The sequence below is a fragment of the Cimex lectularius genome, unplaced genomic scaffold, assembly GCF_000648675.2.
Source record: "Cimex lectularius strain Harlan isolate CLEC.00 unplaced genomic scaffold, Clec_2.1 scaffold7, whole genome shotgun sequence".
NCBI lineage: Eukaryota > Metazoa > Arthropoda > Insecta > Hemiptera > Cimicidae > Cimex > Cimex lectularius.
Window position 1 is genome coordinate 287302 of NW_019392731.1, and position 24316 is coordinate 311617.

At 33.8% G+C, this 24316-nt stretch overlaps 1 protein-coding gene across 1 annotated transcript in view; it reads left to right on the plus strand.

Moving 5' to 3' along the window:
* LOC106663834 (fibrillin-2-like) overlaps positions 1 to 24316 on the plus strand; it is a 91384-nt gene that overhangs the window by 36345 nt on the left and 30723 nt on the right. The window contains exons 2-5 of the mRNA XM_014388932.2: positions 20293 to 20378; positions 20446 to 20553; positions 20644 to 20787; positions 22838 to 22933. Coding sequence (XP_014244418.1) covers positions 20293 to 20378; positions 20446 to 20553; positions 20644 to 20787; positions 22838 to 22933 — 434 coding nt within the window. The remainder of the gene's footprint in view (positions 1 to 20292; positions 20379 to 20445; positions 20554 to 20643; positions 20788 to 22837; positions 22934 to 24316) is intronic.

Genomic DNA, 24316 nt, shown 5'->3' on the forward strand with positions numbered 1-24316 from the left:
AGGTAGATAGAAAGACAGACAGACAGATAGATAGATAGATAGATAGATAGATAGATAGAAAGAGAGAGAGAGAGAAAGAGAGAGAGAGAGAGAGAGAGAGAGCGAGAGAGAGATAGGTAGATAGAAAGACAGATAGATAGAAAGAGAGATAGAAAGAAAGACAGATAGATAGATAGATGGATAGAAAAAGAGAGAGAGAGAGAGCGAGAGAGAGAGAGAGAGAGAGAGAGAGAGAGAGAGAGAGATAGGTAGATAGAAAGACAGATAGATGGAAAGAGAGATAGAAAGAGAGAGAGAGAGAGAGAGAGAGAGAGAGAGAGAGAGAGAGAGAGAGAGAGAGAGAGTGAGAAGGTGGGTGGGTGGGAGTGAGAGTGAGAGAGAGCGGGGGGGAGAGAATATGATGACGATGATGATATGCTTTATTTAACCAAACACAGTGAGGTCTCATTGACCTTTCTACCACTAAACGTGAAAAGTAAATGAGTGAAAGAGAGACACTCACATTGACGCTCATTTACAGATTGAAATATTATATGTAAGCTTGAAATATATTTACAGGTAAAATGAGTTGGATTTATTTGATTTAATAACAGAAAAAACATTGTAAAGCTTTTATTGTATATTTAAATTCTTGCCTTTAAAAAAAATCTAAATTGAACATCTTGAATTATTTTGTTATTTTAATTAGTTATTTCAATTCGAAATTGGGAAATGTTATAACCATTAGCCTAATGATAACACTAACATTAACTTAGTCGTCCGCATATTTTGGGTATTTGATTTCCATTAGACCACTCAATTCATAGGGTGGTGATTAACTATCATAACAAATTAGCATAAAAATCATGACTTAATCATTATCGATTTTATTCGTACTCGTATACAAGCCTTACAGATTTTAACCGTTCTTCATTAAACTTATATATTAAGTTTATAATTAATCTTGATGCAATTTAATATAAATAGGCTTTAAACGTAATTTGCCGGAAAATGCTGTTAGACTCGGGCAAAAAAATACCTGACGTCGGAAATAACCGTCTGGCGAAAATAACAAGTATAAAAAAAAGAAAAAAAGGAACTGGTTTAAGTAATTTGTTTTTCACCGTTGATTAAGTTTGAAGATAAAAAGGCACAAACAAGATATCTGGGCGTAACAAATTCATCATAACTGAGCGAAACGCCCGGGGCCCGTCGTTAATTGAGCACCTTTATACTGAGAAAATAAGGCCGGTAAAGAAAAAGCCGAGAATGGATTTTTCCTCCATTCAGTTTATGGTTTGTTTGGGATTAAGGAACGATAACGGAACCAGTCGATACGAATGAAATCGTGGATGTTCTGGCTGATGAAAAAGCCGGATGGCTGATTAAATTTTCTTTTTAAAAGTGCGGAAAATTATGTGAAATTAAAAAAAATCTTTAAAATAGTTACAAATAAACAAGATCATCAAAATGCAAATTGACAGGACTTACTGGGAGATAGCAACTTCTGGCAAGATGCAGTTAGTCAATCAATTCAAATAAGTCATTAGTAGAAATAGAGAACTGATTAAAGGCACTTGCAGCATATTGTACATTACATTCGACGACTTCGGACCTCCTCATTAGTAGAAATAAATGATGATTGATGGTTGACAGGTTTCTTTAATGTAAAATAAAAACAAAAATAATACTTTTAGTCAATTTTCTAGACAACTATATACAGATAGTTGGGCAATACTGTACGAAATTTAGGTACCATTTCGTAATTATGATTTTTTTAAACATTTTATGTTTTAATTTTTTATAAAAATTTTATATGGACTAGATGAAACAGTAAATTCAGTTGTTACTGTCAAGCTTACGCCTATTTTAAGGTCATGATCAGGGCACGCAGTCTTAAATATGTCTACTGATTGACATAGTTAAGTTTTTCATGGATGATTTCAAATTTCTTTGAAGACCGACTCATCGTCAGTCCCAATATTGCCAAGGACTGTGAAGTTAGACTAGTGTGCGATACACTTAAACAATTTATATTATTTACATTTGTAGTAGAATATTTTTAAATGTATGTTTTTTATTATCTAAACCCATCGTATCAGTAACTTCTTTCTAGGCGCCACGATGAATTTTCAGGAATATTAATTCATTATTCCTCGATAGAGAATATTTTAATACACAAAAAAAAGCAACGGATCGGAATAAATCGCTAAGTTTAACCGGATAAGTGTATAGTCTATGCGAACATACAATTAACGATTTGCTGGGAAAAGCTTGCTAGGCGAAAAAATAAGTTTCTTCTGTAACCCATTATTTTCGTTTTTACATTCTTTTTGGCATGTAAAATCACTGGCTGTGCCGTGTGACCCTGAAAGAGAAATTCTGATTCCAAAATTAGTAGCTGAATAGAGTTTCAAATTTATCGCCTGGTCAACAGGAACCAATTGAAAATGAATTACTATATAAAAAATCCATAAAACATACAAAATAACATTTTCGGCAAGATGCCAGACATAATGTATAGCCTTACAGCGTTTAGGTTGAATAGACTCATTTTTCATGGGTCAATGGCAATGAAAACCAAAATCAATGGTTTGCAGAACTGATTCTCCAATAATTGATCTTTCTCCAATAATTCTGATGTAAAACACATACCAGTTTACAGTGTATGATACGTTTTTTGCACAATTAGTGCTCTAGGTATGTTCAAGTCAAACGTATATTTCCCGAATTTTTTTGTATCTGCTCTGGCAGAACCACCAACGTTTGCGTTTACTATATTTTTCATATTGGCGGTTTTCGGTTCTTTTTTACAATTACGTGCATTTTTAAATGACCTTATATACAAAGTACAGTTGTCAGAAAATTGAATCAATAAAGGAACAGACAATTCCAAAGGCACTTCAAAACAAGCATAACAGGAGTATTCAAATTCGTACTCAAAACCTTAAAACATCCGAAAAGAGGTTACACTGACAAAACAAATCCTCCTAAGTTCAGATAAGCAAGCTGGTATTAGCATGTAAAACGATCACCAATATAATAGTGAGTGCATGCAGCTCCTGTAACCTGAGGAAACAACAACCTGATGATATCTTGGGTGCCAGGGCACAAAAGAATTTCGGGCAATGAAAAGGCAGATAAACTGGTCAAAGGTTCTGCGACAGATATAGGCGCTGAATATTTAATTGAGACGACAAAGGACAAAACCAACCACAGTTTTTTCCAACTCAGAATGGATTAAAAAGTGTATATATGTAGAAAAACTTTAGAATGAACATCAAGTTTATGATTAAAGACCGGATTCCCCTGCAATTGTATATTTTTATTGCTAAAACCGATTGCTAGGAAACCTAGGCAAAAATTCGAATTTGAAAACGAGTTCTTTTGACAAGAATCTAATTTTGTGCAAAATTACACGTTTTTAAGTTTTAGCCCAAGTGTTATAACTAGGTATGTTAATAGAAATGTGTTTTAATAAGTAGGGTGAATCGATTTTTTATTACCAGTTTAAAAAATAAATAGTAAAGCTGATATTTTTCTTCTTCTGATGGCAAATATGTAAGTATGTGTTATTGACAATGGGTTTTTAAAAAAATATTATCCAAAATCCTTTGGAAATAATGTACAATGACCTATGCATTTATCTTAAAAATATTTTTCATCTCAACCAAGACGTTAAATAGAAAGAATAATTAATTGAAAGAAGTAATTTGTATTAAACATAATGGCTTACAAATAAGGATGAAATCAAGAAAAGCTGCCAAAACATTTTATTTTCTCCAAGTATGATTTATTTATGGAAGCCATGTTTGTGGCATTGTGAGTAGATTATAATGTTCTAAACTCCTTTAAAGTTTTGAGCGGATTGGTGCAGTCTTTTTTAAATTTATACCATTTTGTCGTAAATCACACAAATTGTGTTAACTTAAAACGACTCCACCCATATAGAGGCAATTTAAAAGGCTTTAAATTCTATAAGCTACACGTAATGATTGACCTTAGACCACCGTAAATAAAATAGAACTAGAGATGTAAAGTTAAACGTTACTTGGCATCGCTGGCCAACACGGAAAAACTTTGTTAAAGTCGAGCGGAGCGTCAAGAATGAGGTAGTTTTAGAAAAATACCTTGAAATTGCACGTTTTAAGGCTTGGTCAAAGTGTTAAGACTAGGTATATTAATAGAAATGTGTTCTAATAAGTAGGATGAATAGATTTTTTATTTACAAGTTTAAAAAGAAATAGAAGAAAAAATTATCTTTCTTCTGATCGCAAATATTTAAGTATGTATTATTGGCGATAGGATGCTTGTTAAGAAAATGCCATCCAAAATCCTTTGGAAATTGTATAACTTTAATTTAAATTTTATAGAATCGTATTCATAAAACGAATACCTTGTTTGTTTATTTAAAGCAGTTCTTTTTAATTTTTATTTGTCTGGCTCTTCAGTGGTTGGCATAAGAGTCGTCCTCGGCCAGGTCGACATTATGAATTTAATATTAATTCTTAGCAATAAAGATGAGCCTGTTTAAAGGGTGACATCAGTCGGTCACGCCTTTGGCCTCTCCTCGGCCATTAATCTCGTAAACACGGAACCTCTGTTCCAGGCATCCTCCGCTACTGTCCTTCCGCCTGTTTCAAACGGCCTTTCTCACGACGAAGCCGCGTTTCAAATCGGGAGCTTCGCCCTCCTTATCTTATCTACGGGACTGGCTGTTTGCGGAGATTTACTTATTGTTCTTCCTCCTTTCTTTCCTCTCGTGTTTTTTTTATCTCTTTTGAAATCCCCATGAAACCTTATCAAAACCGTAGACGCCGGTGACACGCGAGATTCAGGCACAAGTGGTCTTAATGTTTTCATAAATATTACCAAGTTTCTTTTAACTATTGTAACGGCCGTAAGACTAAAACAAAAATTTACTATAGGGCGTGTTCTTTACGATTAGGATGACTAGAAACAATATTGCAAAAATTTAAATTTATACTGTTCTCCCCAATCGTCTATCCCTATACCTATCCCCTATTCATACAATAAATTGGGTAATTAATGAATTTTGTGACGACTTAACACTAACATAAATTGAAAAATCAAAATAAATTCATAACTATTAATTTCTACATTGTTTAATTTTCAATTTTAGTATGGAACGTCAAATAATAGGTGGACATTTATATTCCCTTTATGTACTTTTGTTCATTCACAATGTCAAATACTATTAATAATATGTTTTACTTATTTGGATGTGATTTTTGCGCAGGTTTCCTTAAAAATATTTAACCTTAAAAAATAATTATTTAAAAATCGTGACATGCGGTTTGGTGTGGTGACGGTTAGAAAAACATTTTCTTTACCGTGCCAGCTTTTCGATCTCTATTGATATCATCTTCAAGGTCTAGGATTTTTAAACAGTGTTTAAATTATACAGATGAATATGAATTTATACATTCATATGTTATATGTATTTGTACAATTTAAACAACTGATTATTCCTTTTATGTAAAGTCTTGGTTGAGATGAAAAAGTTAGAGTCTCGAGCGGAATTCGAACCCACGCCCTTTGAATCCCGCTCGTGACACTAACTTTTTCGTCTCAACCAAGACTTTACATAAAAAGAATAATTAATTGAAAGAAGTAATTCGGTCAATTGGGCAACTAAACATAATGGAATTTAAACAATGTTTTTAAATCCCAGGCCCTGAAAATGATCTCAATAAAGGTCGAAAAGTTGGCACGATATAGAAAATGTTTTTCTAACCTACATCACACCAGTTCGGTAAATAATCGTTAATTAACGGTCACTGAACATTGCACACTTCAAAAAAATTACAGAGTTAAAAGGAATAGGCTTTCCTTAAAAACAGAATCAATCTTTAAGTTACTGAATTGAAGGAGACCCAAGGTGTACTGTTTTACAATTTCAACTAAAATTAAAATATTTCTGTAATAAAACAAAAACTTTATATTTGTCTTAACAATTTATTAATTAGTAATTATAATGGACATAAAACCCCTTCTTTTGACGAAATGAATGTATTTTAAGTTAGTTAACATTTAAACCTGTGTCAATTAATGCCAATTAATAATTAAGTAAATTTGGTAATACGTGTACTTCTTAAAAACAAAAAACAAACCGAACACAACAAATAAATATAAAACTACTTATTAGTAGTTACTAGTCAGTCACTCTCACTGTCACTTAGGACATCACAAGACAGTGACGCTTGGGGTGGATTAGTTAGAAGGGAACGGGATGAGAGGTTTGTGACATAAGGGTTTGTGTGACTTGATTGTATGTGAAACTTGTTGTTGCAGTTTTGTGAGGGTTGAACGTTTCTGATGTTGATAGTCCGTCTATCCTTGCTGGTTTAGTCTGATTGTGAGATGAAAATATTTCGTTCATTTAACAAAATTTGCGGTATTTAAATAATATTTAATCTTTGACAAGGCTGGAATCAATATAGATCATATCAACAGATTTGATTTGTTTCAGGATAATATAATAAATATATATCCCAAATACATTTCGTGTTCATACATTTCTAACGAGCTCGTTTTAGCTTGTTGGGATAACTTAGTTATTGTCTGAATTCTAGCATTGAGTTCAGTGGTGAAGTCTTTCTAGTTTTTATTGTGTATTCCATTTTTAACATTAATTTCGCTTAAGTTTTGCATTATATTTTGTTTCTTGTGATAAAATCATTTGTAGTTGTTTATTTATATTATTTTTTCAATTAATGCAATCTGTAGTTTATAGTGCTTGTGTCTGTGAATATATATGCAAGGCTACTGTAATTTGCTTCACTGATCTACGTTGAAACTCTTATACAGAAACCGTTTATTTTTTTTAAATTTTCACTTACGATGATAAATCTTTGAAGTAGTTTTTATGAGAAGCGGTCTTGAGGTTTTAAGATTGGAATTCGTGTAGGATTAATTATAAAAAAAATTTGAGTTCTTTCTGAAGTGCGAGACGTGTTGACAGGACCCCTTCTAGCTCGAATATTATAACCTTTAATCCGTAAGTATAACGAAAAGGTATCATATTAAAAACAGGCCTAATCTGCTTATTTTTGTTCTCCCATTCCCCAGGGGGGACGCCAAGCTAATTTCAAAGAATGTAATCTAAGTCAGCTCAATCTAGATACCTATCGGTTCACGGAAATGAAGCGATTAGTACATCGAACGGTTAAAAGGTCAGATCGTTTAAAGAAAAAAAAAGCTATTAGTTCCTGTCGTTCTATTTCAAAACGACGATGTGACAATTTTCAATTCCATCGGTGAAAATTAGTCATTCTCGTCGAGAAGCTGAGTGCTTTTCTGACATTTAAAAGAATTGAGGGGAAAAACCCTGGCGCCTCGTTTATGGCCGTCGGTCTATCAGTAAACGCATGTTATGTGTTTTACGACACTCAAGAGGTATGTATTATATTTGTTCAACTCTCAAATAACTGTTAAACAATACAAAAAAATTATTATAATAAATGAGACAACCAAACTCTCGTTTTTCACGGTTTTTTGTGAAACAAAACCGAATAAATCACTAGAATTTATTCGCTGAGCGTGTTGATATACTAAAGCGTTAGTAACATATTTTTTTCATTTCAGATTAGTTGACTTGCCTTATGTACAATCATACAATGCAGTCAAACAATAGATATTATGACTGTGTGAATTAATAAGATTTTTTTTGATATTGGGAAAAAATCACCACCGTTTGATCGTTTGATGCTAATTTCTCGCCCTAACGTTTACACTTAAAATATTTCCAAGTTTCTTCCAACTGCAACTTAGGTTTTGCAATATTTCTTTTCTTTTTCTTTTTTGGACTAACTAGATTGATTAACCTACTATTGAATGTACAATAAGCTTAAATGATAAATAAATTGATTAATAATAACAGAATCAATGGTCAATATTTTTAGATGAGATTCAATTTTTTCTGACGAATTTATCAGAAAGTGAAATCCAAACTGGCAAAATACTGCTTGATTCTGAAATTAATGGAAGAAAATATTGTTTCTTTCATTCATGTAAATATACTCTGACGGTCAGACTTAAGGCATTAGCCTCATTCGAGGTAAAAGCAAAAAGCCTATGGATGTATGGCCCTGGGCCAGTCAGTAACAGCAATGACCTGATCCTGGCATAGGTCCCTGGGTCTTCGGTTCCAAGAGGCAGTAGGAAAGTGGACAGTTGGCCAAGAAAAAAGGAGACAATATATTTATAAGCCAATAAATATCTAGGCTCCCGAAAGAAGGATCAGAAACGGATCCTTAATGGTTGAACAATACCCCATGATTGACGCACGCGAAAAGACTCCATAGAAGGGCCATCCGCAAAACTTCTAAGGAATTACTGGAGGACAACCGCAATAGAACGAGAATTCTAGTTGGACTCCTGACAGGCACTGTCGCCTAAGAAGGAACATGCATCGTATAGGAGTACAGACAGAAAAAAGGTTGTGCCTATCTTACTAGAAAGAGGGGAAAGTCCGCAGAACAGGTTTTTGTGAATGTCTATGTAGATGCAGTTTTTCGTAACTAGCAAAACAAAAGCCGCAAGCAAGATCCAACACTAAGAATCCGCCGGCAAGGCTATGGAGATAGATTTAAAATCTGAAGCTTAGTTTTAAAAAACTACGAGCACAATTCATCTACGCAGGTCAAGGTGTGGAAAGCCTTGTGACCGCCTCTTTTATCCCTATCCCATAATTCATAAAACAAATAACTGTAATAAAAATTATAAATTGCAAAAGATAGCATGCTCTGGCCGTGTTTTTTGACCTCGAGAAGAGAGGCGAAACCTTATGATACAATACGACGTGGAGATATGTGATACTTCGACAATGCCGCCACGTCGGAATCAGAGGAAATTACCTCGCTACCTCGAGCCTTCCTCAGGAAGTGAAGGTTCTGTGTCAGATTGGGGTCCGTGCTCTCCAGGGACTTTGTTCAACACAATGGAGTCCCTCAAGGGTCAGTGCTAAGCGTTACGTTTTCTCGATCGCAGTGAAGGTTCACACGATCGCTATGCGTCTATGACATATGTATTTGCTTTCAATATAAGGATGAAATCAAGAAAAACTGCCAAAACATTTCATTTTCTATGAGTTCGATTTATTTATAGAGGCCATGTTAGTGGCGTTGTGTGTAGTTTATAATGACAATTAATTAAGGCTTTTAGTTGAGATGAAAAAAAGTTAATGGCACGAGCGGGATTCGAACCCACGATCTTCGGCTAGATACGCCGCTGCTCTATCACTTGAGCTATCGTGCCCTCGATCCACTCGGACATCAACTTCCTATCTCAACTCATAAGGTGGGGTTGAGATAGGAAGTTGATGTCCGAGTGGATCGAGGTCACGATAGCTCAAGTGATAGAGCAGCGGCGTATCTAGCCGAAGATCGTGGGTTCGAATCCCGCTCGTGCCATTAACTTTTTTCATCCCAACTAAAAGCCTTAATTAATTGTCATGTATTAATTGGTCAAGCGGACCACGAATGTAGTGAATTAGTAGTTTATAATGTTCTAAACTGCTTTAAAGTTTTGAGTGGATTGGTGCAGTCCTATTTAAATTAATTTTTTAATTTAATTTTTTCGTAATAGTGATCACTTAAAACGACTCAACCCATATACCCGAAATTTTAAAGACTTTAAAACCATATAAACTACACGTAATGATAGAACTTTGACCAACGTAAATAAATTAGAACTAGAGATGTAAAATTAAACGTTCGTTGGCATCGGTGGCCAAAACAGTAGAACTTTTGTTGAAGTCGTGGGGGCGGTCGAGAATGAGGTAGTTTAGAAAAACACTTTTACATTTTTTTGCCGTCGGTTCGACCTTTATTCCGGTCATCTTCAGGGCATAAAATGTGATGCTAGTCTTCTAGTGTCATATTGGTTTTGGGTGAAAGTGTTGTGAAACGTGAATGTAACAGTTTCACACAAAACCAATGTGACACCACAAGAACAGCACCACACTTTATGCACTGAAGATAATCCGAATAAAGGTCGAAACGTCGGCAAAGAAAAGAAAAATTCTAAACCACCTCAATCAAGTCCGCTCCTCACGAGTTTAACAAATTATGAAACAACAGGTCACCAAGAAACACACAACGGAAAAACTGTTTTACGAATGTCTGTTGATATCATTCTTATTTTTCACTTTTTTCTTGTCGTAGAATCAAAGCTTGTTTGCATGGTCTGAAAGAACGTGAAAAAAGCTTTCTTGCAATTACTTTAAATTTGGATAAAATCCAGTGGTGTTATGAATTAAGTGGAACAGAAAAAATTGCCTCCCCGAACCTAGCACAAATTTTTTATTGCTGTATTTGCACATTATACAAATTCATACATATTACAAATGGGATTAAAAAAACTTTTGTTTCACACAGTCACAACATTAAGACTAATGCCCAAATGAAATAAATTTTTTGTTGCCATGAAAATTCATACTTGAAAGGGTACTTAATCCGTTAATCAGAACTTGTTTTTCTGAATACATATTTTTTGATCTACTTTCGTGAACGCGTCTTTTGCTTTTTATAGTTTTTTATACATCTAATCACATTTATTTCGATCTTATACTATTTTATTTTCTTACGTAGAAAAAATCGACAAAATCCTAATCTTAGAATATATGCACATTGCTTAAAATATTTTTATCTCGGCTCGTAGGACCCCATCATGAGGGCGAGAACACTCAGAAACATGTACAGTATTTTTGACTCGTAGCTTCCTTTTGTTAGTTAAATGTCTGCCATTTTATGTCTGACTGTAAATATGTATGTATTAAATAAGTATTTATTTATTATTATTATTATTATAGTTGCTATAACTTTCGTAAATTCGTTTTTTATTTATTTTTTTATATTTTTTTAACTGAATTGTAAATAATTCTCATTGTTTCTTTTGCTTGACTAGTTAAAAATAAAAAAAGCATTATTACTATTGCTACATCATTAATAAAACATTGGATTTTTTATTGTTTTAATGTTGGTTAGTAGGTTTTAATAAGTCATTCGCGTTTTATCGCCTCTCGTTGAAATCTTTTATTTCATGCTATTGGCTTAGTAGGAGGGAGGCCTAATTGGCCCATCCCGATTAGATTGACGTATTGTCTCTCCCGTACAAATAGAACCATAATATTTAAATTCGATCCATTCTAAATTCCCGAACGATCAAAGGGTACAATTGAAACGCGACGCACCTAACTCGTCCGAACACAGCCTATTGACTACGTGCTGACTGTTCCCCGAGGGAAAAAACGCTTCATCCGCTTCCGACTGATTCGGCAATGACACACTTGATGCACTGTACAAAGCATTCGTTCATCATTCAATTGCTCAATGAATCATTCACGAATGAGTATTATTCATTAACGCTTTCCAGGCGCTCAAGAATTCTCCAGTTGCCGTATAACAATTGGCTAAAACAATATCAGAAGCGGTAGTAAAGTAGAGTAATTCTTGTAACACATCCTGGCTTCACATCCAACTACTTGTTGGATATCGCAGGCGAAGTTTTACAACTTTACAATACAGTCTTCATAACATTATCAATTAATAAACCATGGGCTATGCCTGGATTCGAACCCAGAACCGACAGTGTCGCAAATACGAGAGAATATAATAGAGATGTCGATGCATTAGTCGGGGTGTGTATTATACAGCGCCTTTTAAGAGATATTGTATCCCTTAAAGCACACCGGTAAGTCCTAGTTCATCAAGGAACTAGAATAGTAGGACCGATTTTAGATATAATAGAGTAGAGTAATAGTGTTATTGTTCAAAACGTTTTTTTGCTAACTGGATATTGTATAAGAAACAATCTATTACAATCGGATAAAATTATTTTACTCACTTTCTCTCTTTCTCTCACTCACTCACTCACTCGCTCTCTCTCTCTCTCTCTCCCTCTCCCTCTCTCTCAGTTTCTCCCTCGGTCTCTCCCTCTCTATCTCTCTTACTTGCTGTCTGTCTATATGACTCTCTCTTTCTGTCTCTCACTCTCTCTCTCCGTTTCTCCCTTTCTATCTCTCTTACTTGCTGTCTGTCTATATGACTCTGTCTTTCTGTCTCTCACTCTCTCTCTCTCTCTTTGTTTCTCTCTCGGTCTCTCCCTCTTTATCTCTCTTACTTGCTATCTGCCTATATTTCACTGTCTATCTGTCTGTCTGTCTGTCTGTCTATCTCTCTCTCAATAACAATAATCAACCTGATTTACATTAATCTACAAAAAGGATGAAAGTCTAAAAATTTCTTACAAAAGCAAATCTCTTTCTTTGTGTTCCTCAAGCATAACATTTAGAGTTTTTTCTAAATAAATTTTTATCAACTATTTATTTATTTATGTAGATTAAATTTAGAAATTCTCGCAAATGTATTTAAAATTCTCTGCCCCTTGGAAGTATAATAGCCCTAGCCATTTTCGCTTGAATTTACTTTTCACAATGTATGCAACACATTACGAATTAAATAAACTTTAACCTACTAATAACTTAAACATTACATCTAAGAATTTTATATGCGTTTTTTGTATAAAGTTTATTGTCGTGGACAATGTTGTAAACGTACATGAAAGCATGCAACATATAATAGTCAATTGCAATTAAAAATAAATAAATTGGTGATTGGTTTCCAAAAAATAATATTCGGAAATGGGTTTTTGCAAATAATGTGAGAATGGTTTCTACAATTTGAAAATCGTTTGTACCGTTGAAACCGGCGACAAAGACACTTTCAAAAACGTACATTGCTGAGTATGTTGCTATTTGAAATAATTAAGCTCTTCCTCGTATCTCGCTTCTCTGGAGGGTTAGATCACACCTTTTTGGTTCCAGAGAAACAGGTAAAAAGTAAAAGTTTGCGTGTCCCGGGGTTTTTATCAAAACACTCAGATAAAAAGATTTATAGGGGTTAAACTCAACCTGTATACGTTAATCACATAATATTTACATCAAGAAGTTTGACATGTCGTTCTATTTACTTTCTTAACTCTATCGTCTTAATAAACAATTTTATGAAAAAAATTAATTATTTTCATTAAAAGTTTGACATTTTAATGTTTGATATATATAGATTTAATAGCTTTTACACCTTTTTCATTAACAATTAACGATTCTGTTAGTGAATACTAATCGAATTTCGAAAAAATAATAATAGTTTTCTGTATCGAAATAAGATTTCTTTCATTTTAATTACCCACAATCAATTATAATCGTTTTCAGAGAATCCTAGTAATAATTTATTTCTAAGAATTAGCCGTATCAAAATCATCTATGGTTCATTAACGCATTCTACATTTTTATTAGATTTCTATCATCGTTGTTTTTATGCATGGCTAGATACATCTATTTTGCTGTACTGTTTATCGAAATTCTCTCATATGTGCATCGTAATTGATTTTTTCACGCCGTTTATCAATTGACTCTTTTTTTCCCCTTTTCGAACAGTCCTTTCGACCGACTGTGAAACGATCCGGCGCCTCTTTCCTCATCGCGTATTCGCCTCGTTTGCTTGACGCCCCCCCAAAAATTTTTTTTGTCGATTTCCAAAAGTAATAAACGCCGACAATAAAAATATTTACGGCTCATTGTTTCGTCGGTCCCACCTATTTCCTATCCGAATTCAATTGCGGGTGAAACCATAGATATCACAGGAAATGGTCGTTTGCCATTCAGCCCGATTTAACAGTAAAGAATAGCTAAAAGAATTATTATTAAGAAGTTGACTGCTTCAGTGTTTTTTTTATAAAATCAATCTGTCTTGTTTAACTAAAAACTTCTAATAGACTAAATTTCATCGTACTTCTGTTGTTATACATTTTTTATTTTAAGTGTGGTGTTTAGTGACCGTTGGTCAATGATTATTCGGAGATCGTGAGATGCCAACGTTTCGATCTTTGGGGCTCAAAGTGTTTGTTTTCCGTGTAGATGTGTCATTCTTGTGTGTCGTGTTGAGATTGCCCATTTTTATTTTATTTTGAAGATAACGTCAAATAAAACATTATTAATTGTTCGACCGAGACTTATTCTCAACAAAACAACTTAGGAATTTATTTCATAATTTTTCACATTGAAAGTTATAGATTTTCTTTTTTAATTGTTGTGTTTATTAAAGCCTACCTAGGGTATGTATACTGTTTTGTACTATATTTTTACTTTTATTTCACATTTCCACGAATGTACACACTTAGTAATTGTAATAAAATTCGCTAAACTTTAACATCACATTCAAATCGGCGGAACGGAATTTACTAATGGCTTGTGAGTCATTTTAGGCTTGTGAGTCTAAGTGTGCAGAATAGTTCCAACATATCCCAAATGAAGTGAATAAACACTTTACTTGACTTTAGAACGGGGGAGAACATTTGTTTTGCAATATTTGATTTAACTAGTTCTTTCTGTAATATCCAACGTTTTTCTGAAATAATTATCAAATGGTTTTCGCCATTTTTAATCAAAAAGTATAGACTTGATGAATCTGCAAATGAAATTGTACGTAAATATTTGAAAATTAACTATTCAAAGATATTGTAACTTTTTTAGACAATTAAAAAAATATGTAAATAATTTTTTTCTAGGTTGAGAAGTTTTTATGAGAAAACCAAGGGTGATACAAGTAATTTGACACCCTGTACATTAATAATTGTTTTTAAATTTTCTATTTGGTTTTTTTTCACGAGGGTTCGCAACAGCAGGGGGGGTCATATAAACCCTCAGGGTGCTGGTGTTTTTGAAAAAAAGCCAATTCAGCAGCGCTGCATTCGAACCCGGGACCTTTACCTTACAGTAAAGCAGTGATGAGCGCCGTGTCAACGCATAAACCATTGCGGCCACCAACGCCCCTTTTTTCTCTACTGTAAATTTTATAGCTATCGATCCAAGTCCGTATATTAATAAATTACATTTACTCTAATATTATATATTAATATATTTAATCCTAATAAAAAGGTTTGAACAAAAGCAGTTTGTTTTGTAGTATCGTTTGCTTTTAAATTGACCATTAAAAAAAAAACCACCGTAATCGAACATTACAATAACATAGTTCAGCTTAGCCAGAAGGAGTTTGAAATAATAAAAGGCCTCTGTGGCCTTTTGATCGACTTAATCCTACTAGCTATGCTGTCCGGTAATCGAGCGGAACAAATGAGGATGCTTTTTCTCAAAGTGGCGTCCAAGTGTGTTGCGTAAGCCCGCGGCAGTGTTCGGCCCAATTATTTTTGACATTGATTATAGCCGTGTCAGGATCTAAAATCAACAGCTAGATAGATTAAAATAGTTTACTTGTACAAACAAATAAAAGTGTCAATCATTTTGGAACCCGACAGAGGTTCCGTGGTCAGTGAGGGGAAAGAAATGTATTCGTTCTTTTGTATATTTTTTTTTAAACTCAACTTTCTAATAAAACGTGCAGCTTATATCATGGAACTAGATTATTTTTAATCTGACACGATTTGCACAGTCGTTATTACATTTTAGATTTTGCAAAAGAAAACTACAAAATCCTGTACAATAACCCGACCAACTACAATTTTAATAAAATGGAAAAATATTTGTAGATTTTGTATTAAGCCAAAAGAAAAATCTGTGATTAAACATTTGTAATTTATTTTTACATTAGAAGTGAAAATTTTCGAGGTTGACACATGGACATTTCCTGTCGGACTAAAGCCTGGCATGTTGAGAAAGGTTGTTCTATGTCTTGTTGGAAGGGTGTCATTCTTTGGCTCCATATAGAGAGCGCGTAGGAGTGCCACCGGATATGAGAATTGTGTTTGAGCTGGGTAGCAAGTATTGGGTCCCCTGTTCCGATCATTGGATGAAACAAGGTTGTTTTATTTATATATTACTGATAGACTTATATCCCCTAGTTTGTTTGAGAGTGAATGTATTCATCGGCAGAATTGTGTATTGAGAGAGTGCCGATGGCCTAACATTGAGTACCCCATTTACCCTCAATCTGAGATTAGTTATATAATAGGTGTGTTGATGGAGGTGAGTTCAGTATTCTACTACCATAACTGGGTGATAGGCTTGTGAATAAGAAAGAATGTATTTAAGAGTGAGTGAGAGTGTGAATGGGTTTGTATTTAGGAAATGATTGCGTTGGGAGCTGAATTGACCTAGCTGTTGATAGCCCCTGGAGCCCAACATCGACGACTGGACGGATAAGACGATGTCTGATATCAGACTGCCAACACCTGGGATGAGTGATTCTTTACGCCTGCCAGTAATTTATTATAAATTTCGAAAACTGGAATTGCGAGAACTGATAGGCTGAATGTATGTGTGTGCACGTGTGCCGATTTGAGCTTATATAAATCAGTAATCAGAAATAAAACTACTTTGTTGGAACAATATTTGTCCGGTTTTTACTAGGCCAAAATAAAGGGATATAGAGGTGATTAAATTTTTAAAATTTAGAATTGATTTTTAGATTTGAAATGAAAATTTCATACACAATTATCAAATCTCGTCTGACTAAAAATACGGCCAGACTTTAGGACCAAGTTTACAATGATTTATTTTCATTTTTAACTCATTTTTACCTTGAGTTTTTTATGGTGCTTATCGTCTGTGGAAGCGAAGAGTGATAAACATTTAAAAATTTGAAATTATATAATGATAATCTTCAGTACTTAAAAGAATGCTACAACCTCTTGTTTTTTATTTATCGGTTTATTGATACTGACATATACTGATTATAAAAGTAAAAATCATGACAAAAATGCAAATATTCGTGTTGAACTTTTGATAGCCTAACAGCACGTCCTCTGACGAAGGTTGAAAATCAATATTCTACAAGAGGAAACTGCATCATCATGACAAGGAGGTTGACATGTAAAAAAGAAGAAGAAAACTCGTTAATTAATTATCAGCGTCAAAAATTCCAATGGAATGTTATCGCACTTTGTAGATTTATATTTTTTGTAGAGGAGTTGAAGAGGTTCATGTTTTATTAAATTCTTGAGATTCCTCATAAATTATAAGTATCAGTAGATATAAAATAGATCGTAATCTTTTGGTTTATTATGGATATTCAAATATTTTCAGATATATTGGAAGAAAGATGTTTTTTCTTCAGTACAGAATAAAACGTTTCTTCTTGAATGAAAAATTGTCGGAAAAGATGTCGCATTTCCGAGACAATTAACTGGTAATCAAAAAAGAAAAAGAAGAATAATCATTTTTAGATTATCAGCGAAAGAAGTCCCAATTGGAACGTTATCTCATTTGGAAGATAATATGAAAGGTTTTAAAAAATCCGTAAACCTCTCGTATCGTGTTTTATCGGCTGCTTCCGCATGCACGAGAGTTTTATCTCATGGGCTCTATTAGCCATATGGTCAAAGATGACGCCGGCTACTAGCCGTGAGTGGATAATAGAAAAAAAATTGCCCACCGATAAGATTAGCTCAGCCTAACTATGTGTGAACGAGGGTATAAAAACTGACTGAAAACACGTCTATAAAGCTTTCAAAATAGTCTTTCAACTGAATCACGAGATAGTCGGAAGTGTCATCTTTTCTCAATGGTTCTACCATTACCCAATAAAAAGGGGCACAAGAAGGCCTTGCATTATTTTTCCACTTCTCGGATAAAAATAGTCCAAACCTTGAACTGGAATAGTTTTTCCTCCATTAAAAATGTCGAAACGCTTCACTCGATTCTCACTTTCGAGAGTTCCAAACGCACAGTTCCACCACATATTAGTTACTACCTCTCTACTCTATGTGATGAAGAATAGTAATAAAATGTGATTGTCTAATTACACAACAAAAATAAATGCACAATAAAATTGTTCTCTCTCTCTCTCTCTCTCTCTCTCTCACCCTCTCTCCCTCGCTCACTTTGTCTGTCGCACGCACTCTCTGTCTGTCTCTTATTCACTCATTCACTCTTTCTATTTATCTATCAGTATCTCATTCTATCTATCCATCTATCTGGCCTCCCTCTCTTCCACTCACTCACTCTTTCTCTCTCTCTCTCTCAATCTCTCTCTCTCTCTCTCGCTCTCTCTCTCTCTCTCTCTCTCTCTCTCTCTCTCAATCTTAATCTTTCTCACTCCTTTCAATCACTCTCTTTCCCTCTTCCTCTCTCTCTTATTACTCATTCACTCTCTTTATTTTTCTATATATAATTATCTCATTCTTCATCTATATATCTATCCATTTATCTGGCCTCCCTCCCGCCACTCAATCTCTCTTTCTCTCTCTCAATTCTTTCTCACTCCTTTCAATCTCTCTCTCCCTCTCACCCTCACCATCTCTCCCGTAAATTCAACCGTTGATTATATGAGAGGACCTAAACAGCTAAATTGTTGAAATAAAACGATGTTAATTCTTTCATTCTATCCTTCCACATCTTCTCATCAGAAAAAAGCAAAAATAATGTATTTACTACAAATTAAAAATAATAATGTTATATCAAATCGTACAAAAGTAGTAAACACGTAAATGTATATGAAAGTTTAAAGTGTAGATGACGGTGAAAAAAAATTAAAATCATCAATCGCTCGGTTTAATTGATCATACACGTACGAACAGTGTGAACAAAGTACTTGTTTGTTAGAAAAGAGAAAATAATACATTTTTGGAGTTTTTTTTAAGTTATTACTTGATGACGGATTAAAAAAAAAATTATCCCTCATTCTTTTTTCTTTCCTAGATTGATTTTAAATTTTATGTAAATTGTGTACAAAATGTCAATTAATAGCTGTCCATTCTAAAAAATCTTTTAAAGGTACACACATAAATTATAAATACTCAAAATAATACATTTCCAGTTAAATTTTTTTATAATTTATTACTTTAAAAATTCTTTAAGGCGGATTTTAAAGAAAATTTCTCTTATTTTCAATTCCCACTTTCGTTGATTAATTAAAAAATATGTGAACGTTTATGCTCTTCAAATATATGTAATAATAAATAAATATATGTTTTCATTTACAATAATGAAAACTGATCGTTTAGTATACAGTACAGGTATTTATGTAAATTTAACCTGTATGTTCATACAACATGTTCATATAGGTACATTAAAACATATATGTATCATTGAATTCTACTATTTTTTTTGTTAATTAGTTATACTTCATTATCAATAATGTGATACTATTCCTCCTATACCTTCTGAGAAATATATTCCCGATTTTTGGACAAAAACGTGTTTTTTCACATGCTCGTGGAAAAAATCGATCACTCTCTCCCCCGATTTTACCACAGATAAACCTATCGTTTCAATACTTTATTCGAAGCCAAACTGCCATACAACATGTGTGAAATGGGAAGGAAAAGTTGAATCTCCGTGATGAGGTAAACAAGTGGTTATCGACCGCAGAAACGCATCCCAAAAGGTCAAAGTAAGAAAAAGGAAGAAATGTCGCTTCCCTGGTCAATTTTTTGAAAAAGTCCTTGGAAAAAAAGTTGTAGAGCGTAAAATTTACGAAAACTTTACGGTTCAACATTTATGCGTACTTGAAAATCGGGAAATGAAATTTTCCTTAAAAGACTAATTGCCATATTCGAATTTGAAAACTTAATTCCTTACTATCAATTTGCATTCTGACCCATCCATTCTACTGTTTAGCATCGCTTCAGAGTAGTCGCCACGATATCGTCGGTTCTAGAAAACGTACAGTAGTGTTCAGTCGTACTTCTGGAATTGACGGAAGCATTTGACCGAGTGTGGCATCCCGGCCTCCTTCATAAGCCAAATGAGACCTAGCGCATGTCGGTGAATTAAAAAGCTGAGAAAATATGCATTTCCAAAATTTGTTATTTTTTCGTGCGAAAACAAGGTGGTCGGGGTTTTTGATGGGCAATGTATAATGCAGGAAAAACACGGGTCAGTCATTGGTACGTCTGGTTGTTGAAAAGATTTGTCGTCATTTGCGCAATTTATCTTGATTTATTTAATCTGTCTCTTTGTATATGTATATACACAGTTTCTTATAAGAAACGCGTAGATAACCAGATGGAAGCGTTATTAACCTTATTAACTTCCTGTACATACGAATCTCTCACAGAGTTCTTTTCGCTTATGTTAGGTGGGTTAGGTGGTGTGGGTGGAGAATCTGTGTTCTTCGTAGTTGTCACAAGATGTAATCGTGTATTACAATTTTTATTTAAAAACACTTATTTTTCGGAATTGTCCCATTCGTCTTAGTTGACGAGAAACTGTCTTAAGACGGTGTCAGGTTCAACACCCATAATTACATTAAAAAAATTAAATTTGATGTTTATAAGTTAATTTAAATACAAACTACAAAAAAGTTATAATAAAATATGTTATTTTATTTACAGCCCGAACGTCTGCGGCCCAAGAAACGGGAGGACGTTTTGCTGTCCAGGTTGGCAGATAAAAATCAACACCGGCCTCTGCATAGTGCGTAAGTGGCAAAAATAAATAAATATTTTTTAAGCCAGTTTATAAAATTAACGAACTGCAATTTTCAGCACAATGCGGTAGAAAATGTGGCAGGGGGCGGTGCGTCAAACCGAATCGGTGCATGTGCGAGAACGGCCATCTGGCTCCGTCTTGCCTTCCATTCGGCCCGCACAACGGTAATTGACGATTTTTTTTTCTCACCGAGAACGGAAGTTCTTGAGATAGTTCGGCACATGTTGTGATAACGGCCGATTCACGTTTTACAGACACGGCAACGGAGCCGAGGAGGCCATCGGCCGAGATCAGGCCCAGGCAGGAGAACTGCAGATACCCGTGCATGAACGGAGGCAAATGCGTCGGCACACGGTGTTCGTGCAAACACGGATACGAGGGCGATTGGTGCGAGCAAGGTTCGTTATTTGAATAAAACCCTTTAGAGCACTCTTAATGGAACTGTAAGAATTGTGGATTGTTAATTTGTCGTTGATCTTGATAGGATCGTTGTGTACTATTAGGCAGACAATGGCTTGCCGGATGCTAACAAACACACCTTCGGCGTTTCACAATGATAACTGCATTGTAAATTTATCTCTATGGCGTAACCGTGAAGCGACTGGGTTTGTGTTTACAAAAACTAAATCTCGACGGCTTTTCTTATCGCGAGACGTGTTTATAACCAACCAGGTTAATCCAAATGACTTCAGATATTCGCCTTAAATAAAACACATCCCTGGCGCAGAAAAAAAGCCCATTACGTATTTAATATTATTTCCCACTAATTAAATGTCATTTTCAGGTAAAATTATAATTTTAGTAGAAAAACTAATTAGCCATTTCGTGACCTCGTTTTGTGCGTTTTTCTGACATAGAGACAGCAACGCAAATAATTTCATAGATACTGAACTAAACAGTAAAAAGAAATCCATATTTGTATTTAATAGTCATAATTGACGATTTATTATTATAATTAATTGTACATTTTATCTAAGGTCTTGGTTGAGATGAAAAAGCTAGTGTTACAAGCGGGATTCGAACCCACGATCTTCACCTCAATTCGCCTCTGCTTTCGGACTCAGGCGAAGTTCGTGGGTTTGAATCCCGGTCGTGACACTAGCTTTTTTATCTCAACCAAGACCTTAGATAAAAGTATAATCAACTCAAATTTAACTGAAACGAATCAGTTTAACCAGATTCATGAATGGAAAACTCTCAACTTATTATATGTTAAGTTCATGTTTGAGTATGATTTTAGTCAGGTTGAAACCAATTGGGACAATTTATAGCAATGTTTTGTTCCTATAATTTTCTCAATACTTAAACAAACAGTCTCTTGCTAATGTGTTCACTATGTTAAAGCATCGAAAATTTTAAACATTATGTATGTTTTCATGTTTGATATCATGTTCAATTTTGGCGTTGGTCATGTTTTATTTGTCTTCCATTTTTTTTTAAAGTGGCGAAAAGCCTAAGCACCGCGAGCATAGGCAAAGAAAAATGAACAGGAACGACCAAATGGTAAAAATACTCTTTATTAGCTGTGCTTTGGATAAATAAGAAACTTTAATGAATATAATCCATACACGTTTATACATCAAAACTTTCCCCAAAGAATACGTATCTACACGTTTTCACGTTTAATTTTTATTAAAATTTTATGAAAAATATTTGGCCAATATACGATCAAGTTATTCGTTTTTTTCATTTTCTAGAGGATAAAACGTAGCTCAATAAAATACAAATAATCTTTTATTGGCGATTTCTCTGTGGTCTGCGGGGTGATGAACCTACTTTTTGGTAGTTACCGACATGAAGACAATTTGAAAAAGTGACTTGATCATAAACATAAAACCAGACCTAACACTGAATATGACAAAATGCCGAAACTCGTTTGAAAGATCAACCAAAAAAGCATAGACATGCCAAAAGATTAATTACAATCAAATTATAAAAATAATATTTTACTTACTGTACTTGCGCTAAAGAAAAAATTCAACTTCTATGAATAAAATACGTACTTAAATAATAATATAAATAAAAAGCCTCACAAGCCCAATCATGATCAAACCATGACCAAAACGAAATATCATATTATATATATGCTATTATGCTACTAATTATATGTATATGTATATATATATATATATATATATATATATATATATATATATATATATATATATATATATATATATATATATATATATATATATATATATATATATCGTTAGCATTTATTCTTATCTAGTTAGCAAAATTAAATTTTTGGTGCAGTATTGCATTTTTTTGCAGCAATTTTTAATTCTTACCCTCCAGAACCCGGGATACATTTCATTAGTTTTTTTTAGCATGTATAAAGTATCTTTTGTTTAGACAATTGTTAATAGGACAATGATATACACTGACGTTTGTTAAGACTGTCACTTCTTGTACATGTAAATTTTAATTTTATTTATGTTTCAGCAATTTGCAAAGAGCCGTGTTTAAATGGTGGCCGCTGCATTGCTCCGGACACGTGCGGCTGTATTTACGGCTATACGGGGAAAAGGTGTGAAGCTGGTAAGTAAAAAATTAGCTATTTTCATATTGTCTCATTTTGCAAACTTTCAACATTTGAAGCTAATAATTAAGGCAATGAGTAAATAATTTTGTATCTATATTTTTTCATCGTGGAGGAATGTTTATTTTTACTCTTCTCGGTAACCGTGAATTATCAAGTTTAGCAATGTGAACCAAAAATTAATTAAAATGTTTCATTGCTCAATTTGAGACGAAATTTGCTTAAATAAGAATAAATTTAATTTTTTTAAAAAGTTATTTGGTGTTTACTCCAACATTGTAATTTTTATAATTATTTGGAGATCGTGAGATGCCGTCTGGTGTGACGTAGGTTTAGAAAATCATTTCTTTATCGAGCCAACGTTTCGTTCTTTGTGATATTAATCTTGAGTGAGATATTAAAGTTGTTTGTTTATATAATAATAAACAAAAACAACACGACACACAGTAATGACACATCTACACAGAAAACAAGCATTGAGAGAGTACAAATACTTTGATTGAGTATAAAATTTCCAGTATTGTAAAAAATTCACATCATACATGTATATGTATAATTTAAACAATGTTTATAAATCCCTTGCCCTGAAGATGATCTCAATAAAGATCGAAACGTTAGCAAGATATTTTTTTTAAATCTACGTCACAACAGGCGATCTCCAAATAATCATTAATTAACGGGCAATAAACACCACATGTAATTTTTATATTTACACGATTTGTTAAATAAACGTACAATTATTTTTGTTTTAAGTGTGTACAACCCGTTCTATTGGTGTTCATTTTTTTACGCTGTGGTACTATATTATTTAATAAAGTTAATACCCCATTTTCATAACAAATTGTCCATTAAAAAATACTAGTTTTTATCATATGAAAGTGTTACATAGTTCTAAAAAATCGTTTAGGTAAATAAATATAATAGAAATATATGTATACACGTTTTTCAGCATATCCACCAGCGCATAAAGCACGCACGTACGGATACGGTTTTGCTTAGTAAGCCCAAATCATCGTAGACATGTAGTGTTACAGAAATATGTCCAGTCCTGTTTAAACTACTGCTAAAGTACTTAACGTACTTAATGCTATTTCTAAAGTATAGGTCGGAGTTGTCAACGACCTTGACTAATTATTTTAATGCTAGTAACTTGTCGCCGGACCACGATGACTCTTTACTGGCTTGACAAAACATGATACGACCAACTTTGTCTTTTTGTTGTATAGTCAGTCTCTGGGTTCACTCAAAATAGGCTACGGGTCAAACTAAATGGTAAATAAAGGAGCACGGTCGGAGAGAAGACTGGAGAAGTTTAAATTCTAGTTATTTATTTTCAAACCTGAATTGAAGTACGTACTGAGTGCGTTGTCATGCTCTCCCTG